The 22,879-nt window shown below is 41.9% G+C and overlaps 1 protein-coding gene across 1 annotated transcript in view; it reads right to left on the bottom strand.

The window, feature by feature from the left end:
- sf3a3 (splicing factor 3a subunit 3) overlaps positions 1 to 15,637 on the bottom strand; it is a 32,013-nt gene extending 16,376 nt beyond the window's left edge. Inside the window, exons 1-11 of the mRNA XM_033045333.1 lie at positions 15,477 to 15,637; positions 13,182 to 13,229; positions 11,979 to 12,031; positions 11,414 to 11,519; positions 11,067 to 11,139; positions 9,863 to 9,954; positions 6,743 to 6,825; positions 4,138 to 4,276; positions 2,790 to 2,858; positions 1,648 to 1,715; positions 1,414 to 1,518 (exon numbers count right to left, since the gene is read on the bottom strand). Of these exons, the coding sequence (XP_032901224.1) occupies positions 1,414 to 1,518; positions 1,648 to 1,715; positions 2,790 to 2,858; positions 4,138 to 4,276; positions 6,743 to 6,825; positions 9,863 to 9,954; positions 11,067 to 11,139; positions 11,414 to 11,519; positions 11,979 to 12,031; positions 13,182 to 13,229; positions 15,477 to 15,572 (932 nt within the window). The 5' untranslated portion in view covers positions 15,573 to 15,637. The remainder of the gene's footprint in view (positions 1 to 1,413; positions 1,519 to 1,647; positions 1,716 to 2,789; positions 2,859 to 4,137; positions 4,277 to 6,742; positions 6,826 to 9,862; positions 9,955 to 11,066; positions 11,140 to 11,413; positions 11,520 to 11,978; positions 12,032 to 13,181; positions 13,230 to 15,476) is intronic.
- Positions 15,638 to 22,879: the final 7,242 nt, after the last annotated feature.

Raw genomic sequence — 22,879 nt, 5'->3', positions numbered from 1 at the left:
TTTTTGCACACCAGCATCCACAGTTCTTTGTTTCTACATTTTTCTAGATTTTCTTTCGAGATATTTAGAGATAGAGTGGAAACAGACCCTTCGGCCCACTGAGTCCACGCCAACCAGCAATCACCCCGTACACTAAACTACACGCACTAGGGACAATTATACAACTGCTGCGCCTCTGTGCTGCCCACTAATATATATATTTAAATAATAATAATTTTCCCCAATACTATTGTTAGTTTAATAACCTTTGCTATAATAGGCACAAAAACCCAAAGATTAGTGGTAACAATTCTCTACATATAGTACAACTATTCTGGTAGCATCTGTTCCACAGACTTTTTCAGTGAGCTACAGGGCGGCTGCGGTCTAGTATGGGAAACTAGTGGGATCAGACTGTGCGCCAATTTTACACCTCACTTGACTTTACTTTTCAGTGAAGTCAATATCAACTAAAATCAGGCAGGGTTTAAAATTAGCAAATCCAATTCCATCAATTTCACTGGAATGGTTAGGTTAAAACTGCCTTGTCTTTGGCGACATAGAAACATAGAAAATAGGTGCAGGAGGAGGCCATTCGGCCCTTTGAGCCAGCACCGCCATTCATTGTGATCATGGCTGATCATCCCCAATCAATAACCCTGCCTTCTCCCCATATCCCTTGATTCCACTAGCCCCTAGAGCTCTATCTAACTCTCTCTTAAAACCATCCAGTAATTTGGCCTCCACTGCCCTCTGTGGCAGGGAATTCCACAAATTCACAACTCTCTGGGTGGAAGAGTTTGTTCTCATCTCAGTCTTAAATGGCCTCCCCTTTATTCTAAGAAATGAACCATGAACAATTTCATTAGAAGACTTAAAAAAGCAGACACAAATCGAGTGCCATGAGAAACAGCATTTGAAAATGTTCAGGGTAAAATAAGGGAAAGTAAAGGCAAAGTCACGGTAAAGGTCATTAGCGTATAATGTCATAAATTATAAATTTTATTTTTGCACTATAAATGGCATTCAGAAGCAGAAGTCCAAGAGTCGCCGCTATTGATAAATGCGGAGAAGGACATGTCCTGCCTGTGCAGAATCAGCAGACACATGATATTGTAGAAGCTGGAGCAAAAAAACCCCAACAAATTGCTGAAAGAACTCAGTAGGGCAGGCAGTATCTGTGGAGGGAAATGGACAGTCCCCATTTCAGATTGTACCCTTCACCTGAGACTGATGAAAACTGGAGATCCTGCATCAAACAAAGCAGGAACAAGATTCAGAGAGATGAAGAGGTGTTGTGGTCATACATAGGTTTTGACATATAGTACATATTTTGACAACTAAGGAAATGTTGAATCAACTTAGAAACATTGTCAACATGACTTTTGTGTATTTTCACACTAATTCAGATATCACTTTTGATATGTTACTAACTTTTTGGTGCCTTTGGATTTAGATTTTGCAAATAGTGAAGGATCTAGTGCCTCCAAAGATTTCCCTTTGGTGCTGAATAACCTCTGAGCTCTCTCTTCTAAGGTTCTGAAATAAAAAAGTAATGTTTTACAATTCAATCTTAAAGTATTCCATATATATAAAAAATCCCGTAATACCAAAACTAAGCTTTTTTTGGTAGCGTTAATTCTCATGAATGTTTAACAAAACACTTACCCTCCGCATTTCAGACCCAAAGCCATCAAAGCAGATTTCAATCTGTCCAACCCCAGGGAAGCCAATTCCTGTCATTTCAAGCATAATGGCAGTTATGAAAAACATCGAACATAAAAGGTTGACATATAAAATAAGTGTTCTTAAAATTGAGATTAATACAATAGTAAGAATACAAGAAAATCATTTTCAAATGGATCATTTTCAGGTCAGACTGTGACAATAATGGCATTGTAAGGATCAGAGCTAGAGCTCGAGCTGTTTACAATTGGTATTAATGGCTTACATGAAAGGATCTAGAGAAATATATAGGCAAGTTTGCTAGCTATTCAATATTTAGGGAAATTCAAGCTGCAATGTAGTCCCAAAGAGGAAGTCAAAGTGTGAGGTTAGTTGAGAAAGTATGTCGGAAGATAACAGAAAGAGGGGGTATTTCATACATTTCAACATACATGGGGACGTGTTTCATTTGATGAAGAAATAGAAATATTTTTTTTAATTGCAGGAAAAGTAAATGTTGTTCAATGACATTGGTATACCAGCGTACATAAAATACATGCAGACACAGGTTGGTGCAGAAGAGTAAGTAATTATTGGACTACGTCCCCAAGGAGAGCTCTACTTGACACAGTGTTACCTCATTAGATTTATTTCTGGGATGAGGAGCTTGTCCTAATAAGGAAAAAAATCGAGCACCATTGCTCTCAATTGACTGTAGGGGTTTAAAATATATCCAGATCGAAACAAAACATAACATTTTGAGAAACTAGTGACAAGAAGGATGCCAAGGGACAGTTTCCCCAAAGTGAGCCTCAAACCAGGATACCTGGTCTCAACACAAATTCTATGAGAAAGCTGAAGAGGTACAAGTTGAAATCTGCATAAACAATCAAAGCATGGACCATGAATTTTTGTAAACATTTAATGATTTTTCCTAATGAGCTGAAAATAAGCTTCTAGCTATCAAACCATCAGACTATACTTAATGGAAAGATAATTGTGCTTTTTTCTTTGTAAATACTTTACAGAAAACAAAGATATAGGAAAAAAATTACAGAATTGTCAAGCGCATTCCAACCCGATATATTAATGTAATCTTTAAAATGGACTGAATCAAAAAATAACTAATTAAAAGGAGAACCTACTTCCCAAGATGAAAAAGCCGACAAATCCAAGTGAGCTCCTGCATGAGTCAAGGCACTGCTTGTCTCTTTCTATCAAAAGAAAAATAAATTAAATTCAATGAAACCAAATGACGCCAAAATATGAAGGTATTCCTAAATTCACAATGCAACATCAACAGGCTACACTGCGTGATGACTTTATTCAAATCTATAAATTGTGCCACAATTAAATACACACATTTAACAACAGGACAGATCAACAAAATAATATTTAGACTGCAGAGTGGAAAATATTTTGAATATCGTGTCCAGGTCTCAGCTGTGCGAGAGCATTCAAGCTTATCCATGCTGCAGTCAAATTATTCAGCTCTGCGTAGAATTTTAATCCACCTTTGCCTACCCATAATAAAACTAAGATTTTATTTGCCCATTCAATGATCACAAAATTCAGTTGAATTCGAGATCAAGCAGCTGATTTTGTAAAAAGTAGAAATAAAATTAACCTTATATAACAAATAAAGTAATGTAGATGCTGAAAACATGAAAAGGACTAAAACATATTGGGAAAACACTCAGCAGTCTGACAATAGTTTAGAGAAAGTTAGGTTAGTGACTTATTTTCTGCAGTTCTAACAAAAAAACGAATTGGAAATTATCGTTTCAATATTCTTCTCAGAAGATGTCCGATTTGTGAAACCCTTTACAGAATTTCTGTACTTTTATTAATTAACCTTCAATTGGCTGGGGAAAGTGAATGTGCTAGAACTGAACTGAAGAGAAGTTCAATCATTTCTTGCCTATCTTTAATTACCACCAAAGAGGAGATAAAAGAATAACATTGGAATGGGGTACAATCAATAAACTCCTCCACACACCTCTCTGGACCAAGTGTATGCGGCCAAAATGTTACTCAAGATCAGGATTGGGTGTAATGTGGGAACAAATTACTATTACTTGAGCAAAACACAAAGTGCTAGAGCAACTGAGTTACGTTGCATTTGTAGAGGGAATGGAAAGGCGGTATTTCGGGTTGGGACCCATCTCAGACTGAGTTACTATTACTTGTTTGGTTTTTCGGGTGTTCTGCCATCTTGAGTATGAACATGGCATTGCAAATTGTAAATGTCAGAGCTGTATTTCTCTCCCAGGTTTTCCAACTAACATTTAACAACTAGCATGGGAGGTCAAACACAAAAAAACAAATTGATACCAATTTTCCTTGCAGCAGTTAAGTGAAAATGGCACCAAAAAAATCAACACCATTAGGCTTTGTTGCAATAATCAATAATTAACTTGTTTAAATTAATCTGACAGTCATCTGATATGATATACATCAATGTAATTACAGAATAATTTAAATGCTACATACTGGCCAGCCAGGAAATGTGCCATTATCCCATTTTTTCTCAAAGTCAATTTGTATTTTTCCAAACAGCTCATTCTGATCCAATAACGGTTTCACTCGGTCTCCATAATCCTGCAGATAATCCAGCAACATTTCCAGATACCTAAAGGAATTACAAACTGCCTTTAATATAATCAACAAGGATTTTTAATTGCATGCTTATGTCCTTTAAAGTGTAAGAACATCATATTAAATAAGAAGTGGAATGATTTATATTTGACTTAGTTCAACCAAAATAAAACACCTGATTAAGAAGTGCCCAGTTGATTCAAAGGGCTGATGTTAAGTGAGAAACGTTGTGACTCAATTTCAATTATTAAGCTAATTTGTTATAAATGGACAAGACAATTTACTTAAACATGTGTAATGATTGTAAAATGACTGAACAGAATTGCTAGATGCTGACATTTGGACCACCCGACAAATGTGTACTCTATGCATCTGGTTCCCCGATTTACTTCAGTGCACGAGGGAGGAGAGATTTGGATGCATTTTCTTAAAATATACAAACAGACAAATTTACAAAACTGGGCATTTGAAATTAGACAAACTACTATCTAATTCCCGACCTTCCATCTACCTCATTGGAGATCTTTGAACCATCTTTAATCGGACTTTAGCAGACTTAGTCTTGCACTAAATGTTGTACCCTTTATCAGTGCACTGTGGACGGCTTGATTGCATTCATGTAAAGTCTTTTCTTTGACTGGATAGCATGCAAACAAAAACCTGTACCCCGGTACACATGACAATAATAAACTAAACTACTGTTACCAAGTATGTGATTTACATTTCAACATCCCAAAACAATTTCTTAAAACAACTTAATAAAAGTATAATGGAGACATCCCAGAGACTCCAGACAATCTCTCATATAATAACACAGCCACTACTTGGTGGTCATATACAAAAGTATACATTTCTAAACATTTCCAACTTAAAATGCAACATTCTAGAAGATAAGAGCAAGTAAGCAACAGCCAGTAACTGAATCCATTCTCAATGAAAATTAAATGTATTTAAGAAACAACTTTCAACTACATCCCACCTTTTACATTAGTGTCATAGTTTACTTCACAATTAGTTAATTTGATGTGAGATATCTTATAGGCAATGTTAGTGTCAATGTATATATAATTATGCCTAATTAAAGTGACCAGCGACATCTATTCTCCGTTCAGCAGTGACAGACGTTGGCTGGGACAAAAAACCGAGCTCCATACCACATGTTGCTGCAGATGTGCTTCAGTTTATCATCTCATCCAAAAGTGGAACTTCCTCAGTAATGCTCACATCTCAAAGTGAAACTTGAGAGCAGTCTATTGTTCAGAGACTTGAGACAACCCGAGATTAAACATAAAGTTCCTCGTATCTTCCTTTTATTATCTATCTTTCACTTAATTTTCATGAGGTGATGAACATTAAAAAAAAGCATGGATAACTCAAACAGAGGACACACAAATACAATTAAAATATTAATATGCTTGAAATGGCAACTTTAATGCAAGGAAAGGAAGTAGGAATAAGTACTTGTACATGATAAATGACCGCTATTTCATTCTTCCATTATACAAACTACTTAACATAATTTCGATTATGTGGCTTTTCTACCTGAAAAAACAGAGTTCTTAAATTACATTTATCTGCAAACCCAGCATGGACTATACATAAAATTAAACAAATGCACAGGAATGTTGCGCCTCTGCTATGGAACTCTATGCCCTGCAGAGCAGTTTATAATAAGCTGCTTAGTTAAGAGATGAGTTTTGAAAAAAAGCCTTTATCTCATTATCTCAGGTTTTTAGTGTGCTGCGGCTGCGGCTCGCCTGCAGTCTGTCTGTCTGTCTCTTTCCCTTCTTTGTCTTATCATTAATGCTACATGTATGTATTAGTCTATTTTTAGTTGTGTATTATGTAGGGGTGGTGGGGAAACCTTTAAAAAAACTCTTTCTTCAACGGAGATGCAACTTTTTTCCCATGTCATATCTCTGTTCGCGCTGTGGCCTAACATCGAGGAGCTGGGCGACCTCCAGCTGGGATCGACCCTGAGGGCTCCTTGTGAACTCGCGGAACTGGCTGACCTTCGGAGGCTGTTGTTTTCGCTGCAATTGCGGCTGCGACTCGACTTTCGGAGGCTTCGGCCGTGGGCCCTGTGGACTGTAACATTGGGAGCCCGCAGGTCCCTGGTTGGCGACCGACTTTTCGGGAGCTCCAGCCACAGCAGTTTCGTCCGCCCGGAATCGCAAGGCTTGAATCGGCCCGTTCACAGGACCTTTCATCGCCAAGCACGACTCGACCGCGAGATCTTCCATCGCCTGGCAGGGGCTTCAATATCGGGAGCCTCGATTGCCTTGACGCAGCAGTTTGACTGCCTGACCACGGGAGAAGAAGCATAAGACTTTTTTTTACCTTCCATCACGGTGAAGAGGTGCCTGGAGGAGTCACTGTGATGGATGTTTATGTTAAATTTATGTAATTGTATGTTTTGTTTGCTTTTTATTGTTATGACTGTATGGTAATGACATTTCGTTCAGAGGGTCAAACATTTAAATTATAATTGATTACTTACCGCTTATATTCTGTGTTTTTCTTTTCTTTTGGAATATCAAAAAGTTGATCAAATGTGATGAGGTAGGTAATATAATCAGATTTCTAGAAAATAAAACAATTATTACATGGTCTTTTCAGAAAAGAGATAATTTTTAAAAGTTCTATTTCCATGCTGAAACTATTACTTATTATATGAGGACATCAGCGGTGTGCAAAATGTTCTTGGCAAAACTCCTGACTAAATGATTTACCATGTTTTACTGAATAACAACTCAAACTGTAACTATATTTCAGATCCAAAAGTGTAGCATGTGGTTTATATCCATGACCGAAAACTTCAGAACTTTACAGATTGAAAGATTGTTTGGTTTCCAAAAGATACAAGCCTATAGAAGAACAATCACTATCTCAGCAGCTATAAAGGCCACCCAGAGATAATCACCTTGATATGAAATAGACACAAAAGGAATTCACAATAGTTTGCACAGCCTTCACTTGAGGTGGAATCTAAATGCTAAACAGAGATTAAACCACGTGCCACCGAGGGAGTAATAACCAGATCTTAAGTAGTACTTCAGTCACAAGATTAACTGCTTTCCTGCATGTAATTTAACTATTTTTACAGATGACAGAAATATTGAATTACTTTTAAAATCCTTCCTCACACCATTGTGAACTCAATGATAACAAGATGTAATCCATTAAATATTTAACAGTTGGAGGCACGAGACTGCAGGTGCTGCGATTTGCAGCAACAAAAAGAAACAGGAGCTGCTCAAGGAACTCATCGGGACAAGCAGCATCTGTGGAGGGAAATGGGTAGTTAATGTTTTGTTATAATACCCTTTATCTAGACTCATTCTTAGCAATTTATTGAATGAATTGGGCAAGGTAAGTGTCAGTGGGTGATCTTTTGGGACCAGCGACCACAGTTCTATTAGCTTTAAAAGTAGTTATGGAAGTTATAGACTAAGGAACTTGTGAAAGTGGAACTTAGGAATGGAGATGTCTTGCAGACAGTGCGTATTACAGTCGAGTAGGTACTGGACGTCCGAAGATGAAAGACATAGATACATTTCCTGAGTCTATCAGATATATCCAAGGACACTATGAGATGCTCAAGAATAAATTGCAGGAGTCCTGGCTGAGACATACAAATCACCATTGGACACAGGTGAGGTGCCGGATGGCTGGTGGGTGGCTAAGGCTGTGCCCTTTATCTAAATAAAGAAGGGCTTCAAAGGAAAACCTGGGAACTGTAACCAATTGTACAAGGCTAACATCCGTGGGATAGGAAAGTTACTGGAGAAGATTCTGAAGGATAAGACTACATAAATTTTTTTTAATAGGGGTTGATTAGTTACAGTAAACATGGTTCTGGGCGTGGGAGATCGTGCCTTGTGAAGTTTATTGAATTTTTAAAATAAATAACCAAAAACGTTGTTGAGGGGAAGGGCATAGACTTCAGCAAGGCATTTGATAAGGTTCTGCATGGTAGGCTTTGCAAGATTAGATTGTATGGGGTCCAGGGAAAGTTAGTTATCTGTAGACAGAATTGGCTTCATGTAGGAAGCAGAGGGTGCTGGTTGTGGAAGGTTGTTTTTCAGATCAAAGGCCTGTGACTTGTGGTGTGCATCAGGGATTGGTGCTGGGCCCATTGCTGTTTATCATCTATACCAAAGGTACGAGGCAGGATTAGTAAATTTGCGGATGTCACTAAAATAGGTGGAGAAAGTGAAGATGGTTATCATGATGGTTATCAAGAATTATAGTGGGATCTTCATCAGCTGGGCAAAGTGGGCTGGGGAAGGGCAAATGGAATTTAATCCACATAAATGTAAGGTGTTGCATTTTGGAAAGTCAAACCAGGCAGAATCTTCACAGTAAATGGTCGGGCCTTGGGAGTGTTGTGGAGCAGAGGGATTTAGAAGTTTATAGTTCCCTGAAAGAGTCGTCACATGAAGAAAAGGTGATGAAGAAGGCTTTTGGTACGTTGGCCTTCAACAGTTAAGGAATCAAGTATAGAAGTTGAAATGTTATGTTACAGTTGTATAAGGCATTGGTGAGGCCCCACTTGGAGAACCATGTTCAGTTTTGGTCACCCTGCTGTAGGAAAGATGCCATTGAGCTGGAAAGATTGCAGTAAAAATTACAAGGCTGTTGCCAGGACTCAAGGGTCCAAATATAGGGAGAGGTTGGACAGGCTAGGACTTTATTCCTTATAGCGCAGGAGGGGTGATTTTATAGAGATATACAAGTTCATGAGGGGAATTGATGGGCTGAATGCACAGTATATTTTTCCCTGGGTAGGGCAATCAAGAAATAGAGAGCATTGGTTTAAGGTGACGGGTAAGATTTAATAGGAGGTCAATTGACAACATTTTCACACAGAGGGTTATGGGTGCATAGAACGAGTTGCTAGAGGAAGTAGTAGAGCCAGGTACAATAACAACATTTAAAAACAGATTTGGACAGGTGCGCAAATAGGACGGCCATGGTGGTGCAGCGGTAGTTACTGCCTTACAGCGAAGTCAGCGCCGGAGACCCGGATTAGATCTCGACTATGGGTGCAGCCTGTACGGAGTTTGTACATTCTCCCCATGACCTGCGTGGGTTTTCTCCGAGGACTTCGGTTTCCTCCCACACTCCAAAGACATACAGGTATGTAGGTTAATTGGCTTGGTAAATGTAAAAATTGTCCCTAGTGTGTGTAGGATAGTGTTAATGTGCGGGGATCGCTGGTCGGTGCGGATGGTGGGCCATAGGGCCCGTTTCCGCGCTGTATCTCAAAACTAAACTAAACTATAGGGATATGGGCCAAATGGGACAATCTTAGATAGAGCATCTTGGTCAACATCTTGGGTCAAAGGGCCTGTTTCCTTTGCTGTTTGGCTCTATATCATAAAATCTCCCTGACCTTATAGATAATATGTACCCCTTTACACGTGAAGTGTCCAGGCTGAGTAACCTCCAATTTTCTTGCTAGTGGAGAAGCTTGCAGTATAGTGTCTACATAAATAATTATTTTTGTAAAGAGCTGCAATTCATTGTTCAACAAAAAACAAGTAGCTACCCCAATGTTCTTATCTACTGTACCATTATTAGCTTCACTGAGATTTTTCATACTTGGGTGACTTACGTCTGAGCCTTTCAGGTTAATGTATTTGAGGTAACAGTCATGAAGGTCAAGATAGCGTCCATATCCTTCCTCATCCGTGAACTCCACTAGATCTAGAAGAGAATGTAGAATTAAATTTTATTTACATGTATTTTAATCACAGGCAAGAAAACGCTTTTCATGAATAATCATATTAAAATATATTGGATAGATTCTTAAAAGTAATTGTATTATGATGACGTGGGAATTGTGTGAAGAACTGAGCTGTTCTTCCATTTTGTCTTTCAACATGGGCAGCACTTCATTCTGTGGGAAACAAACTTTACTCCAGTGAATGTATCCTTCAGAGCTAGGCTAAACATGTCTGCCCATATGCCCAGCGTCAAAAATAAGTCTGCTAAACACAATGAAGAGCTTGTGAATGCAATGCTACACCTAGACAAACTAATCTTCATACTTGGATAAAGAAGCCTGATTTTCAGTGGAAAGTTAATGATTGCTGAATCACAATAGTTAGCCCTGTAAACAAGTGTACATGACTAACCTTGTTTATATGCTATCAAAAATGATATAAAAGCACTGCATGCTTTGAATCTGCAGAACAGCCTCTTGCTTGAGTGTTCTCCTTGTCTGACAATTTATTGCAAATAAAGTAGCTACAGTTTTGATAGTCACTCATGTCTCGCGTAAATTATTCCGACAAAGAGATGAAAATTAAGTTAAAGATATGTGAAAATAACGCTGTTTCAATTATATACGGTAAAACTAATCACCATGCCATTCACAACAATTACAAGCACAAGGTTCACAAGTAAATCAACCTATCTGTAACAATAAATAATCGATGCATTAAGTAGGTTAGCCGTGACGTAAAGAAACAGTTTAACAATTGGAAACTGAAGCAGTCACATACACACACATATTCATATTTGCAGTAATTTATGTGGAACACATTCATGCTTAACATTTGTGATATGTAATTAAGTTATAGCATTTAACAGCAAGATGATAATAACAAATAAAAAGCCTCCACACTTGGACAGAAAGGGAAAAAAAATGTTTTCAAAGCACTTTATATTTCAGTCATTCAAGGTAGACATGCAGTTTTAATGTAGCCAGACCATTAAAGACAGTTAAGTTAATTTGAAATTGATTCTCCCACAGGACTCAGTGGTAATGCTATGCTACCCAATTATTACATTAAAAAACAGAATTGTAGACTTACTCAGTGCTTCTTCACCTGGACTATCCCGTGTCTTCATTAAGTCCTCAAACTCTACTGACATGGGTATACTTATCTGCAACAACACAAGAGAAAAGATAATTTATATCACAATAGTTTCTATTAGGTTATTCTTACAAACATCAATGTATAAAGTTATTCACTTAATTAGAAACATTTCTATATACTTCACTACACATTCAATTTCCAGCTTAAAAATGATCAATAAAAGAATGATGTGGAATTGTAAACTGCACACTATGGCTAACAAAGTTGATGATAACATTGTTAAAAATGTATTCCTTAATCTATTTCCCATCAGTGACTCATTACTGCGACAAGTTACAAACCTCATTTGGGTGTTTTCTGTGGAATTCTTTGATCATTTTCAGCCGATTGTAGAATTCTGCAAACTCATTGGGTCCTGAAATAGCATTTAACTCATCTTTTCTCATACTGTCAATAAAACAAAACCATATCAGTGCAATATATGTAAGTGCAACACAAAACAAATAACAGTAATAAACTTATCAGTGTACCATTGTCAGGTTCGAGCATAGAAAATATCAACCAACTCAAACAGATCTTTATATTTAAAACATTGGATTATATACTTTAATTGTTATGCAGCTAACTGGCTACTCTGTCAAACTCATAAAGGTTGAAACTGAGCAGAACAAAACTTATAAGAAAACACTTTTTAAAATGTCAGTTTAGCATAAATTGGAGAGAAGCAATGCATTTTTTTAAAATAAAATCGATCAACGCTATCATGCATACAATTAAACTGGCATGTGACATTCTGCCAGTTTCAAACAAAGTAATTCTGAAAAACTGAAGTTGCATTATATTGTCATTAACTACTACAATACTTGAATTAACAGCTGAAGATCTTATGGCAGTAATAGCACATACCTGTCTTTATCTTCGTACAAGTCTCTTGAATTTCCAGAAACTTCCATGTATCTCTGGAAAATAAATTAAGACATGTGTTTAATGATGCTGAATAGGGGGGCTGTGAGCTGTATTGGAAGAGAAAATAATTATAACTCTCAGAAACAATATTTCCAGCGATTCAGTTCTTATAGTAACACCATTAAACAAATTCTTAATTCTAGTCTAACTCTCAGTATTCCGTGTTAAACCATTCTAATTTCTGCAAAGAAAAATTCCAACAAAATCGCAAGAAAAATCATAGAAATTGGTTGTTTATAATATAAAATTAAAATATTCACCAGAAGTGTTCTGTTCAAAGGGTTGCAAATCTATTTTAGGTGAGAACCCTGTTTTAACACAATATTTAAGGAGTAAAACATAACTCTTGTTTGTGGTTTTCAGGTTATTGTGATATTGGAAACTCCCGAGCTAACCACTTTTTCTTTACCGAGTCTTTTCCACCCAAAGTTCACTGTAGAACTGTCATCAATTCTGAATTTCAGGATTCTTGTGAAAAATATAAAAACCTCGATCTGATGGAGTTCGGCAGCAAAGCAGAAACTGTGGTATATTAGACTTGGACCAGAATTAACAAGGCCAATCTAGGAAGTGGGGAGGAGGTAAGGAACAACTGCAATAAAGATAGCACCAATCATGACTGCACGAACAACTCAGACATCTGATAAAAATTAGTCTCTAAGGCTGTGCTTTTACTGTACTGGATGCCATTGATGATCCTCTGTTTGCTTATGCCAGCAGACACATTTCAGTAGCAAAATAGGACGAGGAAGGAAAAATGGTTCCTGAGTCTGCTTTTGTTACTTACCTGTTGAGCGAACCCTGCAGGAAAACATTTACTCCATCTCTACTGAACAGTCATGCCATATTTACATGTGGGAGCTTTATCCATACCCAACAAAGCAACTTATCTCAGGATGAAAAGAGCAGAAAGAGTATGTTTTCATAGAAAAATATCCCAAATTGTTAGATGGTTTACTACATTGGATAAAGTTTTTCACCTTTGAAAGAGGGAGGTAAAATGCAGTGCACAATTTAGAGTCCAAACGAGGCACTTGATGAAAATCTAGAGATCTACACAATTTGATTGTCAATGTAAAATACAAATAGCAGTATTCTTAGAAAAAAAACAAGGAAAAAGAAAGTCACAGGGATCCTACTTACATCAAGCACTGCTCTAGCACGATGATCAGAGTTGATTTGGTCCCGAAGCTAAGGAAATATAATAATTAGTAGGTTTATTTCGTGATACAACACATTATAAATGTCTTAAAGTAATAATCAGTTATGAAGGAACGTTACTAAGTTTTTGATTATTATATTTAGCTGTGTATTGATTACACTTGTAGGACAGTTAATCTGCTGCAAATAAGAATTTAATTGTTCCTTTATCGGCACATGTACCAATTAAATACTCCTGACTCTTGAGGGGAAGGGTGAAATTGTGAGGGAAATGAAGGACACAGAAAGACCTGATCAACTGCTGCCAAACTTCCCTTCACACCTCAACTGCTTTACTTCTCTTCACACCTCAAGTGGGAGAGAAGTAAAATGAGAAACCATGGCATGGAAGGAGGCATTTTCATTGTAAATGAATGTGAGATAAACAAACTGGGATTGTAGTTTGAAAGATAGACACAGGAGTAACTCAGCGGAACAGCATCTCTGGAGAGAAGGAATGGGTGACGTTTTCGGGTCGAGATCCTTCTTCAGAAGAAGTCTTTTGTCTTGGCCCAAAACGTCACTCATTCCTTCTCTCCAGAGATGCTGTCTGTCCCGCTGCATTACTCCAGCTTTTTGTGTCTATCTTCGGTTTAAACCAGCATCTGCAGTTCCATCTTACACATTGTAGAATGGAATGCTTGCAGAAAGCAGTGTAACAGGGCACATTTCTGCGGTGGGAATAGCTTCAAAATTTGTCAGTCTAGTGTTATTTAGGGTGTAGCAGCCAGGGTGTGGGAGTCGGGAAGTGGCAGTCAGTGCAGAAACAAGGTGCAAAAAGCTGGAAGTTGGCAGGTAGTTGGCATATGAAGAGGGGGGCAGGTGGCATCGACCAAGGGATGGGAGGGGGTCCGGTGGTATCAGCTTGGGAGAGAGGGGTGCAGGTGGCGCAGGACAGGGGCAGAGGGGGTAGGACCAGCGGGGCAAGTGGCACCAGCCAGGATCCGGGGGGGGGGGGAAATCACCCCAGCCAGGGATGGTGGAAGCTGGCTCGGGGGAAATCTTGCCCGCACTAACCTCCCAGATAGACACAAAGTACTGGGGTAACAGCGGGGCAGGCAGCATCTCTGTAGAGAAGGAATGGGTGACGATCCGGTTCTAAATCCTTCTTCATACTCTTCACCTCCAATTTATGATTTGTTTTTGAGAATTGAACTGTCAAATATTAAATATTATCGATTGGAAATGTCACACATTCCTTCTCTCCAGAGATGCTGCCTGTCCCGTTGAGTTACTCCAGCACTTTGTGTCTATCTTCGATGTAAATCAGCATCTGCAGTTCCTTCCTACACGGGCTCTACCCTCCCTCCATCCCCGGCAATGTAACCGCCACCTGAGCATGGCCGTTCCGGGCTGGGATGAGTTGGAGTGGGATGAGCTGGGATGGGATGAGCTGGGATGGGATGAGCTGGGCTGGGATGAGATGGGATGAGTTGGAGTGGGATGAGCTGGGATGGGAGGAGTTGGAGTGGGATGAGCTGGGCTGGGATGAGCTGGGACGGGATGAGCTGGGGTGGGATGAGCTGGGGTAGGATGAGCTGGGACGGGATGAGTTGCAGTGGGATGAGTTGAAGTGGGATGAGCTGGGCTGGGATGATCTGGGGTGGGATGAGTTGGGATGGGATGAGTTGGAGTGGGATGAGCTGGGCTGGGATGAGCTGGGACGGGATGAGCTGGGCTGGGATGAGCTGGGCTGGGATGAGCTGGGCTAGGATAAATGTGCTGGGATGAGCTGGGCTGGGATGAGCTGGGATGGGATGAGTTGGGACGGGATGAGCTGGGATGGGATAAATGGGATGGGATGAGCTGGGCTGGGATAAATTGCCTGAGATGAGCTGGGACGGGATGAGTTGGGACAGGATGAGCTGGGACGGGATGTGTTGGGGCGGGATGAGCTGGGCTGGGATAAATGGGCTGGGATGAGCTGGGACGGGATGAGTTGGGACAGGATGAGCTGGGACGGGATAAATGGGCTGGGATGGGATGAGCTGGGCTGGGATGAGTAGAAAGGAACTGCAGAAGTTGGTTTAATCCGAAGATAGACACAAAATGCTGGAGTAACTCAGCTGGACAGGCAGCAGAGAAGGAATGTGTGACGTTTCGGGTCGAGACGCTTCTTCAGACACTAACTGGGACGATGAGCGGAGGCTGGAGGCCTGAAGCGCTGCTGCCCTTTATTCACCGGTCACCAGGGGCAGAGCCGCCTCTATGGGCCCCGCGTTGCTGCGAGATCCTCACCGAGCCTTTCTTCACCATCATCTCCTTCACCATCACGTCCATGAGCCGCTCCTTCTCCTCGTGGTAGCGGCGCTGCTGCTCCAGGATCGTCTCCATGGCGCCGCCGGACGGGAAGAGCCGCAGCGTCAGCGACGGACCTCACTCAGCGGCGGACCCGCTCCCCCATTGGCCGGCTCGGGGCAGGCTCGCCTCACCCTCCGCCGACACACGGGCGCCGGAGAAAGGTTCCGCCTGAGTCCTGGAGCAGCTTCCCTGCCAGAGAAACCACTGGAGACCTACCACCACACTGACAATCAACAATGTTGCTGAGTAAACCAACAATCAAGTTGCCAACTCGATGACAAACTCTGGATGGTCTCCTTCGTGGAGGTTTCAGATATTCCAAAACCTTCCTGTCCAGAGTAGGGGAATCGAGAACCAGAGAGCATAGGTTTCTGGTGAAGGGGCAAAGATTTAATAGGAATCTGAAGGGTAACTTATTCACACAAAGGCCGGTGTATGTAACGAGCTGCCAGAGGAGGTAGTTGAGGCAGGGACTATCGAACCGTTTAAGAAACAATTAGATAGGAACTGCAGATGCTGGTTTACACCAAAGACAAAATGCTGCAGTAACTCAGCAGGACAGGCAGTATCTCCGGAGAGAAGGAATGGGTGACGTTTTGGGCCAAGACCCTTCTTTAGACAAAAATACTTCTTCTGAAGAAGAGTCTTGGCCCAAAACGTCACCCATTCCTTCTCTCCGGAGATGCTGCCTGTCCCGCTGTTGCTACAGCATTCTGTTTCTACAGACAGGTACATGGATTGGGCAGGTTTAGAGGGATATGGGCCAAATGCAGGCAGGTGGAACTCGTGTAGATAAGACATGTTGGTCGGTGTGGGAAAATTAGGCCGAAAGGCCTGTTTCCATTCTGTATGAGTGTTATTATGACTTTAACTGTTAAAAATACAGAGCCAGTAGACACCTTATTGTTCCTGTGGTCAAACCCCTGGTTTCGTCCAAAGAAGACTCCAGATGGCTGGAAATTGTCCTTAATTCCTAGTAAGAAAGTTGGGAATAGGTAATCCATTTCCAGAACTGTTAGGAAGCTTTATGTGGAAAATTATTTCATCATAACTAATTGAACTGAGTTAGAGAAGCAGAACAACTAAACTAGAGTGAGATATGGAATTAATGTTATAGCAATGGAACACAAAGGGAAATCAGGAAGCGATGTAGAATACAGGATTAGGCTATTTGATCCTTTGTGCATTCTCTCCCAATTCATACAATTATGGCTGGTCATCCAAATTCAGTCATAAATTCACTTTGGACCACTGCTACATGCCGTTCAGGAAAGGCTACAAGGCCGTTTCACTCCCTCCCCTAGGTAAATCTGACCACGCTGCCATTTTCTTGCTGCCGTAGTATAAACAGAGGATAGTTCGGGAAGCGGTAGAGACGAGGGACGTAAAGCGGTGGTCCGACCAGTCAGAGGCCATGGTGCAAGATGCACTGAGCGATGTCGACTGGAATATGTTCGAAGCAAGTTCCAGTGACGTCAGTGAGTTCGCGGAAGCAGTCACGGACTTCATCGCAACAGTAACCGACAACATCGTCCCCACGGTAAGGGTAAGCACCTTTCCGAACCAAAAACCCTGGGTAGACAGGTCCGTTCATGTGGCCTTGAATGCTCGCACCGCTGCCTACAACTCGGGCCTGGCATCAGGAAATATGGACGTCTACAAGGCAGAGTCCTACCGACTGCGAAGGGTGGTGAAGGACGCAAAAAGGAGGTACAGGGACAAGATGGAGTCACAGATGGAGCAGCAGGACACCAGACGCTTGTGGCAGGGGCTACGGACTGTAACCAACTACCGGAGCACCCCACCCTCATCCGTAAGTGCCGGCACCTCCCTAGCTGATGACCTGAACTCCTTTTACGCTCGTTTCGAGATGGGCAACACCACCCCAGGTCTGCCGACTATCGACAATACCGCCAGCGGGCTGGCTACCGAAGATGAAGGGAGGAATGTGCACACATTCTCGCTGTCCGAGCACGACGTGAGGAGGGCTCTGACACGGGTGAACACGAGGAAAGCTGCAGGCCCCGATGGCATCTCGGGGCGAGTACTCAAGCTAGCTCCGGTGCTCACTACAATATTCAACCTCTCCCTGGCCAAGTCCGTGGTCCCTGCCGGCTTCAAAAAATCCACCATTGTACCGGTACCAAAAAATGCCTCCCCAGCCTGTCTGAATGACTACCATCCGGTGGCCCTTACCTCGGTAGTCATGAAATGCTTTGAGAGGCTGGTGAAGAAACACATCTACGCCTTCCTCCCTCGGAACATGGACCCGTTGCAGTTCGCATACCGTCCGAACAGATCCACGGACGATGCGGTCTCCCAGGTTTTGCACACCGCTCTCTCTCATCTTGACAGCCAGAAGGGGGGCTACATGAGGATGCTGTTCATAGACTTCAGTTCAGCCTTCAACACGATAGTCCCCACCAGACTGGCCGGGAAGCTACTGGAATTGGGGCTCAACACCTCCCTGTGTGTCTGGGTCCTGGACTTTCTCACCGCCAGGCCCCAGGTAGTCAAGATGGGAGGGAATACATCGAAGTCCCTCACCCTGAGCACAGGATCGCCCCAGGGTTGCGTCCTCAGCCCCCTATTGTACTCCCTGTACACACATGACTGTGTGGCTAGGTTCAGCTCCAACTCAATAATTAAGTTTGCTGATGACACTGTGATGGTGGGCCTGATCTCAGACAACGATGAGAAGGCCTACCGGGAGGAGGTGGCTGATCTAGCACTCTGGTGCCAGGACAACAGCCTCCTCTTGAACATCAAAAAAACTAAGGAGCTGATCGTGGACTTTAGGAGGGCACATCATCCGAGGACGTACACACCATTGAGGATAAATGGGGATCCTGTGGATAGGGTGAGCTGTTTTAAATATCTGGGAGTCCATATCTCTGAGGATATGACATGAACATCATACGCCTCAGCACTCGTGAGTAAGGCAAGGCAGCGCCTTTACCACCTCAGGCAATTGAGGAAATTCAGAGTGTCTCCGAGGATCCTCCAGTGCTTCTACGCAGCAGCTGTGGAAAGCATCTTGTCCGGAAACATTATCATCTGGTTTGGGAATTGCTCTGCCCAGGACAAGAAGGCTCTGCAGAGAGTAGTGCGTTCGGCTGAACGCACTATGGGAATTTCACTCGCCCCCCTGCAGGAACTACACATCAGGAGGTGCAACTTCAGAGCCAATAAAATCATGGGAGACCCCTTCCACCCATGCAACGGACAGTTCCAGCTGCTACGGTCAGGCAAACGCCTCCGTTGCCATGCTGTGGGAACGGAGAGGTTGAGAAGGAGTTTCTTCCCAGAGGCCATTCGGACTGTAAACTCCTATCTCACCAGGGACTAACTTTACTGAACGTTTTTCCTTCCAATATTTAATATGTAAAAGAATATGTGTGTGTTTATGATTGTGTTTATAATTTGTTTGGTTGGTTGTTTGTTTGTCTTTTTGCACAAAGTCCGCGAGCATTGCCACTTTCATTTCACTGCACGTCTCGTATGTGTATGTGACGAATAAACTTGACTTGACTTGACTTGACTTGAAATACTTTCTTCCTGAAATTCTTGATCTCTTTAGCCTGTATAACTATATCTAACCTCATGCATAGGAGAGGTTTAGATGGATATGGGCCACATGTGGGCAACTGGGACTAGGTTAGATATGGCATCTTGGTTGGCATTGACGTGTTGGGCTGTTTTTGAAATATAGCCTGTTTCCGTGCTCTGAAATATATTTAATGATTTGGGCCAAATGGCCTCCTTCAATGGCCTAACAAGTGAAATAATGTCTTAATACAGGGTACAGTTATTGGTAGATGTGGTAATATAGTGGTTAAGTTACTGGATGAGTGCCAGAATTCAGGATATTGATCTGGAGAAAGTAGTTCAAATTCCACCATGGCAGCTGAGGAATTTAAATTCAAGTAAGTGAATAAAATCTGCAATGTTCATTTAAGAAATGCAATTTCATAAATGAAATCTATTAAACTATTGAGCTGTTATACAAACTCATCTGGTTCTACCAGAGAAGGAACCCTGCCATACAATGGCACAGTTGGTAGAGCAGTGGCCTCAACACGAGAGACCTGGGTTCAATCCTGACTTAAGTTGCTCTCGGCGTGGAGTTCGCATGTTCTCCCTGGGTCTACATGGGTTTCCTCTTGGTGTTTTGGTTTCCCCCCACATCCCAAAGATGGCGGGTTTGTGGGTTAATTGGCGTCTATAAATGCCCATGATGAGTGAAGAATTGATGAGAAAGTGGGATAACATAGAGCTAGTGTGAACGGATGATTGATGGTCAGTATGGAGTGTGGCCTGTTTCCATGCTGTATCTCTAAACAAAGCTAAACTAAACCTTGTCTCGTTACTTCTTCCTCGGTTCAAGGGCAATTAGTGATGGTCAATAAGTGCTGACATTAGCAGTGATTTCCATATCACAAATTGCAGTGATTATCAAAGTAAAACTACTGAAAGAAAATCCAGTTATCTAATTTTAGTATGGTCTTCTTTTCCATATTGGATGCATCATAGGGGTTATACACTGCAGAAATAGACCTTTCAACCCACCATGTCCACATAGACCACCAAATGCACATTTATCCTAATCCCATTGCACTTGATTTGTCATCTCCCATGCCATGGAGATTGAAGTGGTTTTCCAGATGCTTCTTAAAATGCTGTGAGAGTATGTACCTAAACTATTCTCTCAATCATTGCATTCCAGATTCCAACCATCTCTGGATGAAAAAGATCATCCTCAGAACCCTTCTAAATGGTTACCTCATTCCATCCAAGGACGTAAGAAATTGCAGAGAGTTGTGGACGTAGCTCGGAGCATCAAGCTAACCAACCTCCCTTCCGTTGACTCCATCTGTACTTCAGGCTGCCTCGGCAAGGCCACCAGCATAATCAAGGACGAGTCTCACCCCGGTCACTTCCTATTCTCTCCTATCAGGCAAGAGGTAGGTACAGAAGTGTGAAAACGTATACCAGCAGATTCAGGGATAGTTTCTTCCCAGCTGTTATCAGGCAACTGAACCATCCTATCACCATCGAGAGAGCGGTCCTGACCTATCATCTACCTCATGGGAGACCCTCAGACTGTCTTTAATTGGACTTTACTGGGTGTTATCCTCCACAACACGTTATTCCCGTTATCCTGTATCTGTACCCTGTGGATGCTGGATTGTAATCATGAATAGTCTTTTCGCTGACTGGATAGCATGCAACATAAATCTTTTCACTGTACCTCAGCACACGTGACAATAATAATCTAAACTAAACATACGCATGAGAGTTTTGGATATGTCTGCCAAAGTTTTCTACACTGTAACCTATCCATGCCTCTCAGAATCTTCTGTACCTCTGTCAGGTACTGGCCGTCTATCCCCACCCATCACTACTAACGTCCTGCACTTTCGGGAAAATGCACTCAGCTTATTCAGTCTCTCCTCATAACTGAAATACTCCCACCCAGGCAACATCCTGATGAATCTCCACTGCACTCTCTCAGTATAAGTGTGTTCATCTTATGCTGTAGTGACCAGAACAACGCACAGTACTCTGGCACTAAGACTACACGCAGTAAAACATAATATTTGTAGGATATTTAACTATGAAATTATTTTAATATCTGTTTTCTTTTGTCAATTCAACCAAATTCCTGTGATTGTGGTGGGGACGATCGCACCACAGTTCAGCTGGTGGAGGACGGTCCAACCATAGAGAACTGCTCCAGCAGTTCCAAATTAAACTGTACAAACATAGACATTCCATTGCTGCTGTCAGTTTTATGGTGTAAAAGCAAGTGAATACTGATTGTTTCATGATGTGTGCAACCATTACACCCAGGCAAGACTGTGCCGGATGCTTATTTTAGTTTCTGTAACTGTGACATTTTTGGCATTGGCATTACACTTTGTGTGGTCAAACATGAGATCTGTGAAGAATTGAACAAACTTTCCTCAGATTTGAAAAAAAACACACACAGCAGGATCCAAGGGCTAATTTCCAGTTTAACTGTTTGGTGTGAATGGGATGGAGACAGCCTCAAAAGGAGCCCATTGTAAATGCAAGTGAAGGAGAGCCGTGGAAACACTCTGCAGGTTCAACAGTTCTGCTGGAAAAAACATATTGGAATAACTTACCAGCACTTTCTGTTCATTGTCACGGCACAAGCCGACTTGTTCTGGCTTTGTTTTTCACTAAATCTGCAGTTGGTTCAATGATCACTAGATGGCACCAGATTCTTTCATTTGAAGAGTAATTGTGACAACTGCTGCGCTGATGTCCCCATTATAAGTAAGATTATGAGCTCTATCATTGGGAAAATATTACCAAACGGGCAGAGTAAAACATTCAAGGATGTGCTCAAAGCCTCCTTGACAAAATACAGCATCCTTACATTACTTTGGGAATCCCTGGCCTACGACTGACAGGGAGAAGCCCACTTGGCCGTGGCAATTCCTCCTCATATCCTTTCTAAAGGTATGTCCTTTTATTCTGAGGCTGCGCCCTCTGGTCCCAGACTCTCCCACCAGTGGAGACATCCTCTCCAGATCCATTCTGTCCAGGTCTTTCACTATTCGGTAAGTTTCAATGACGTCCCCCCTCATCTAAACTCCCACGGGTACATGCCCAGTGCAGTCAAGCACCCATCACCCAATCATCCTCGGGATCATTCTCATAAAACTCCTCAGGATCCTCTCCAATGCCAGCGTATCCTTCCTCAGATATGGGGCCCAAAACTGCTCACAATAATCCGAATGCGGTCTGACCAGTGCCTTCTAAAGCCTCAGCATTATATCCCTGTTTTTATGTTCTAGTCCCCTTGAAATAAATGCTGGCATTGCATTTGCCTTCCTTACTACCAATTCAACTTGCAAATTAACCTTTTGGGAATCCTGCACCAGCACTCCCAAGTCCCTTTGCACCTCTGATTTCTGAATCTTCTCCCCATTTATAAAATAGTCTGTGCCTTTATTCTCGCAACCATAGTGCATGACCGCACACTTTGCTACACTGTATTCCATCTGCCACTTCCTTGCCCATTCTCCCAACCAGTCCAAGTCCTTCTGCAGACTCCCTGCTTCCTCGACGCTACCAGCCCCTCCAGCTATAGAAGGAGAACGTAGAGTTCATACCTAGGGAGTGCAAGTCCTAGTGCCAGACAGAGAGTGGCACCTCACAAACTACCCGCCACTGCCCTCTCTCAAACCCAGCTGTTGCTACCCCATCTGTGGAAGAGTCTGTGTTTCCCACGTTAGCCTCATCAATTAGAACCAACTAAACCAGAATGGGAAGGAAGACTCCCTTGATCTTGAGAGTCTGCCTAAGAA

The sequence above is a fragment of the Amblyraja radiata genome, chromosome 27, assembly GCF_010909765.2.
Source record: "Amblyraja radiata isolate CabotCenter1 chromosome 27, sAmbRad1.1.pri, whole genome shotgun sequence".
Lineage (NCBI taxonomy): Eukaryota > Metazoa > Chordata > Chondrichthyes > Rajiformes > Rajidae > Amblyraja > Amblyraja radiata.
This window is presented reverse-complemented; position numbering and strand designations above follow the sequence as displayed.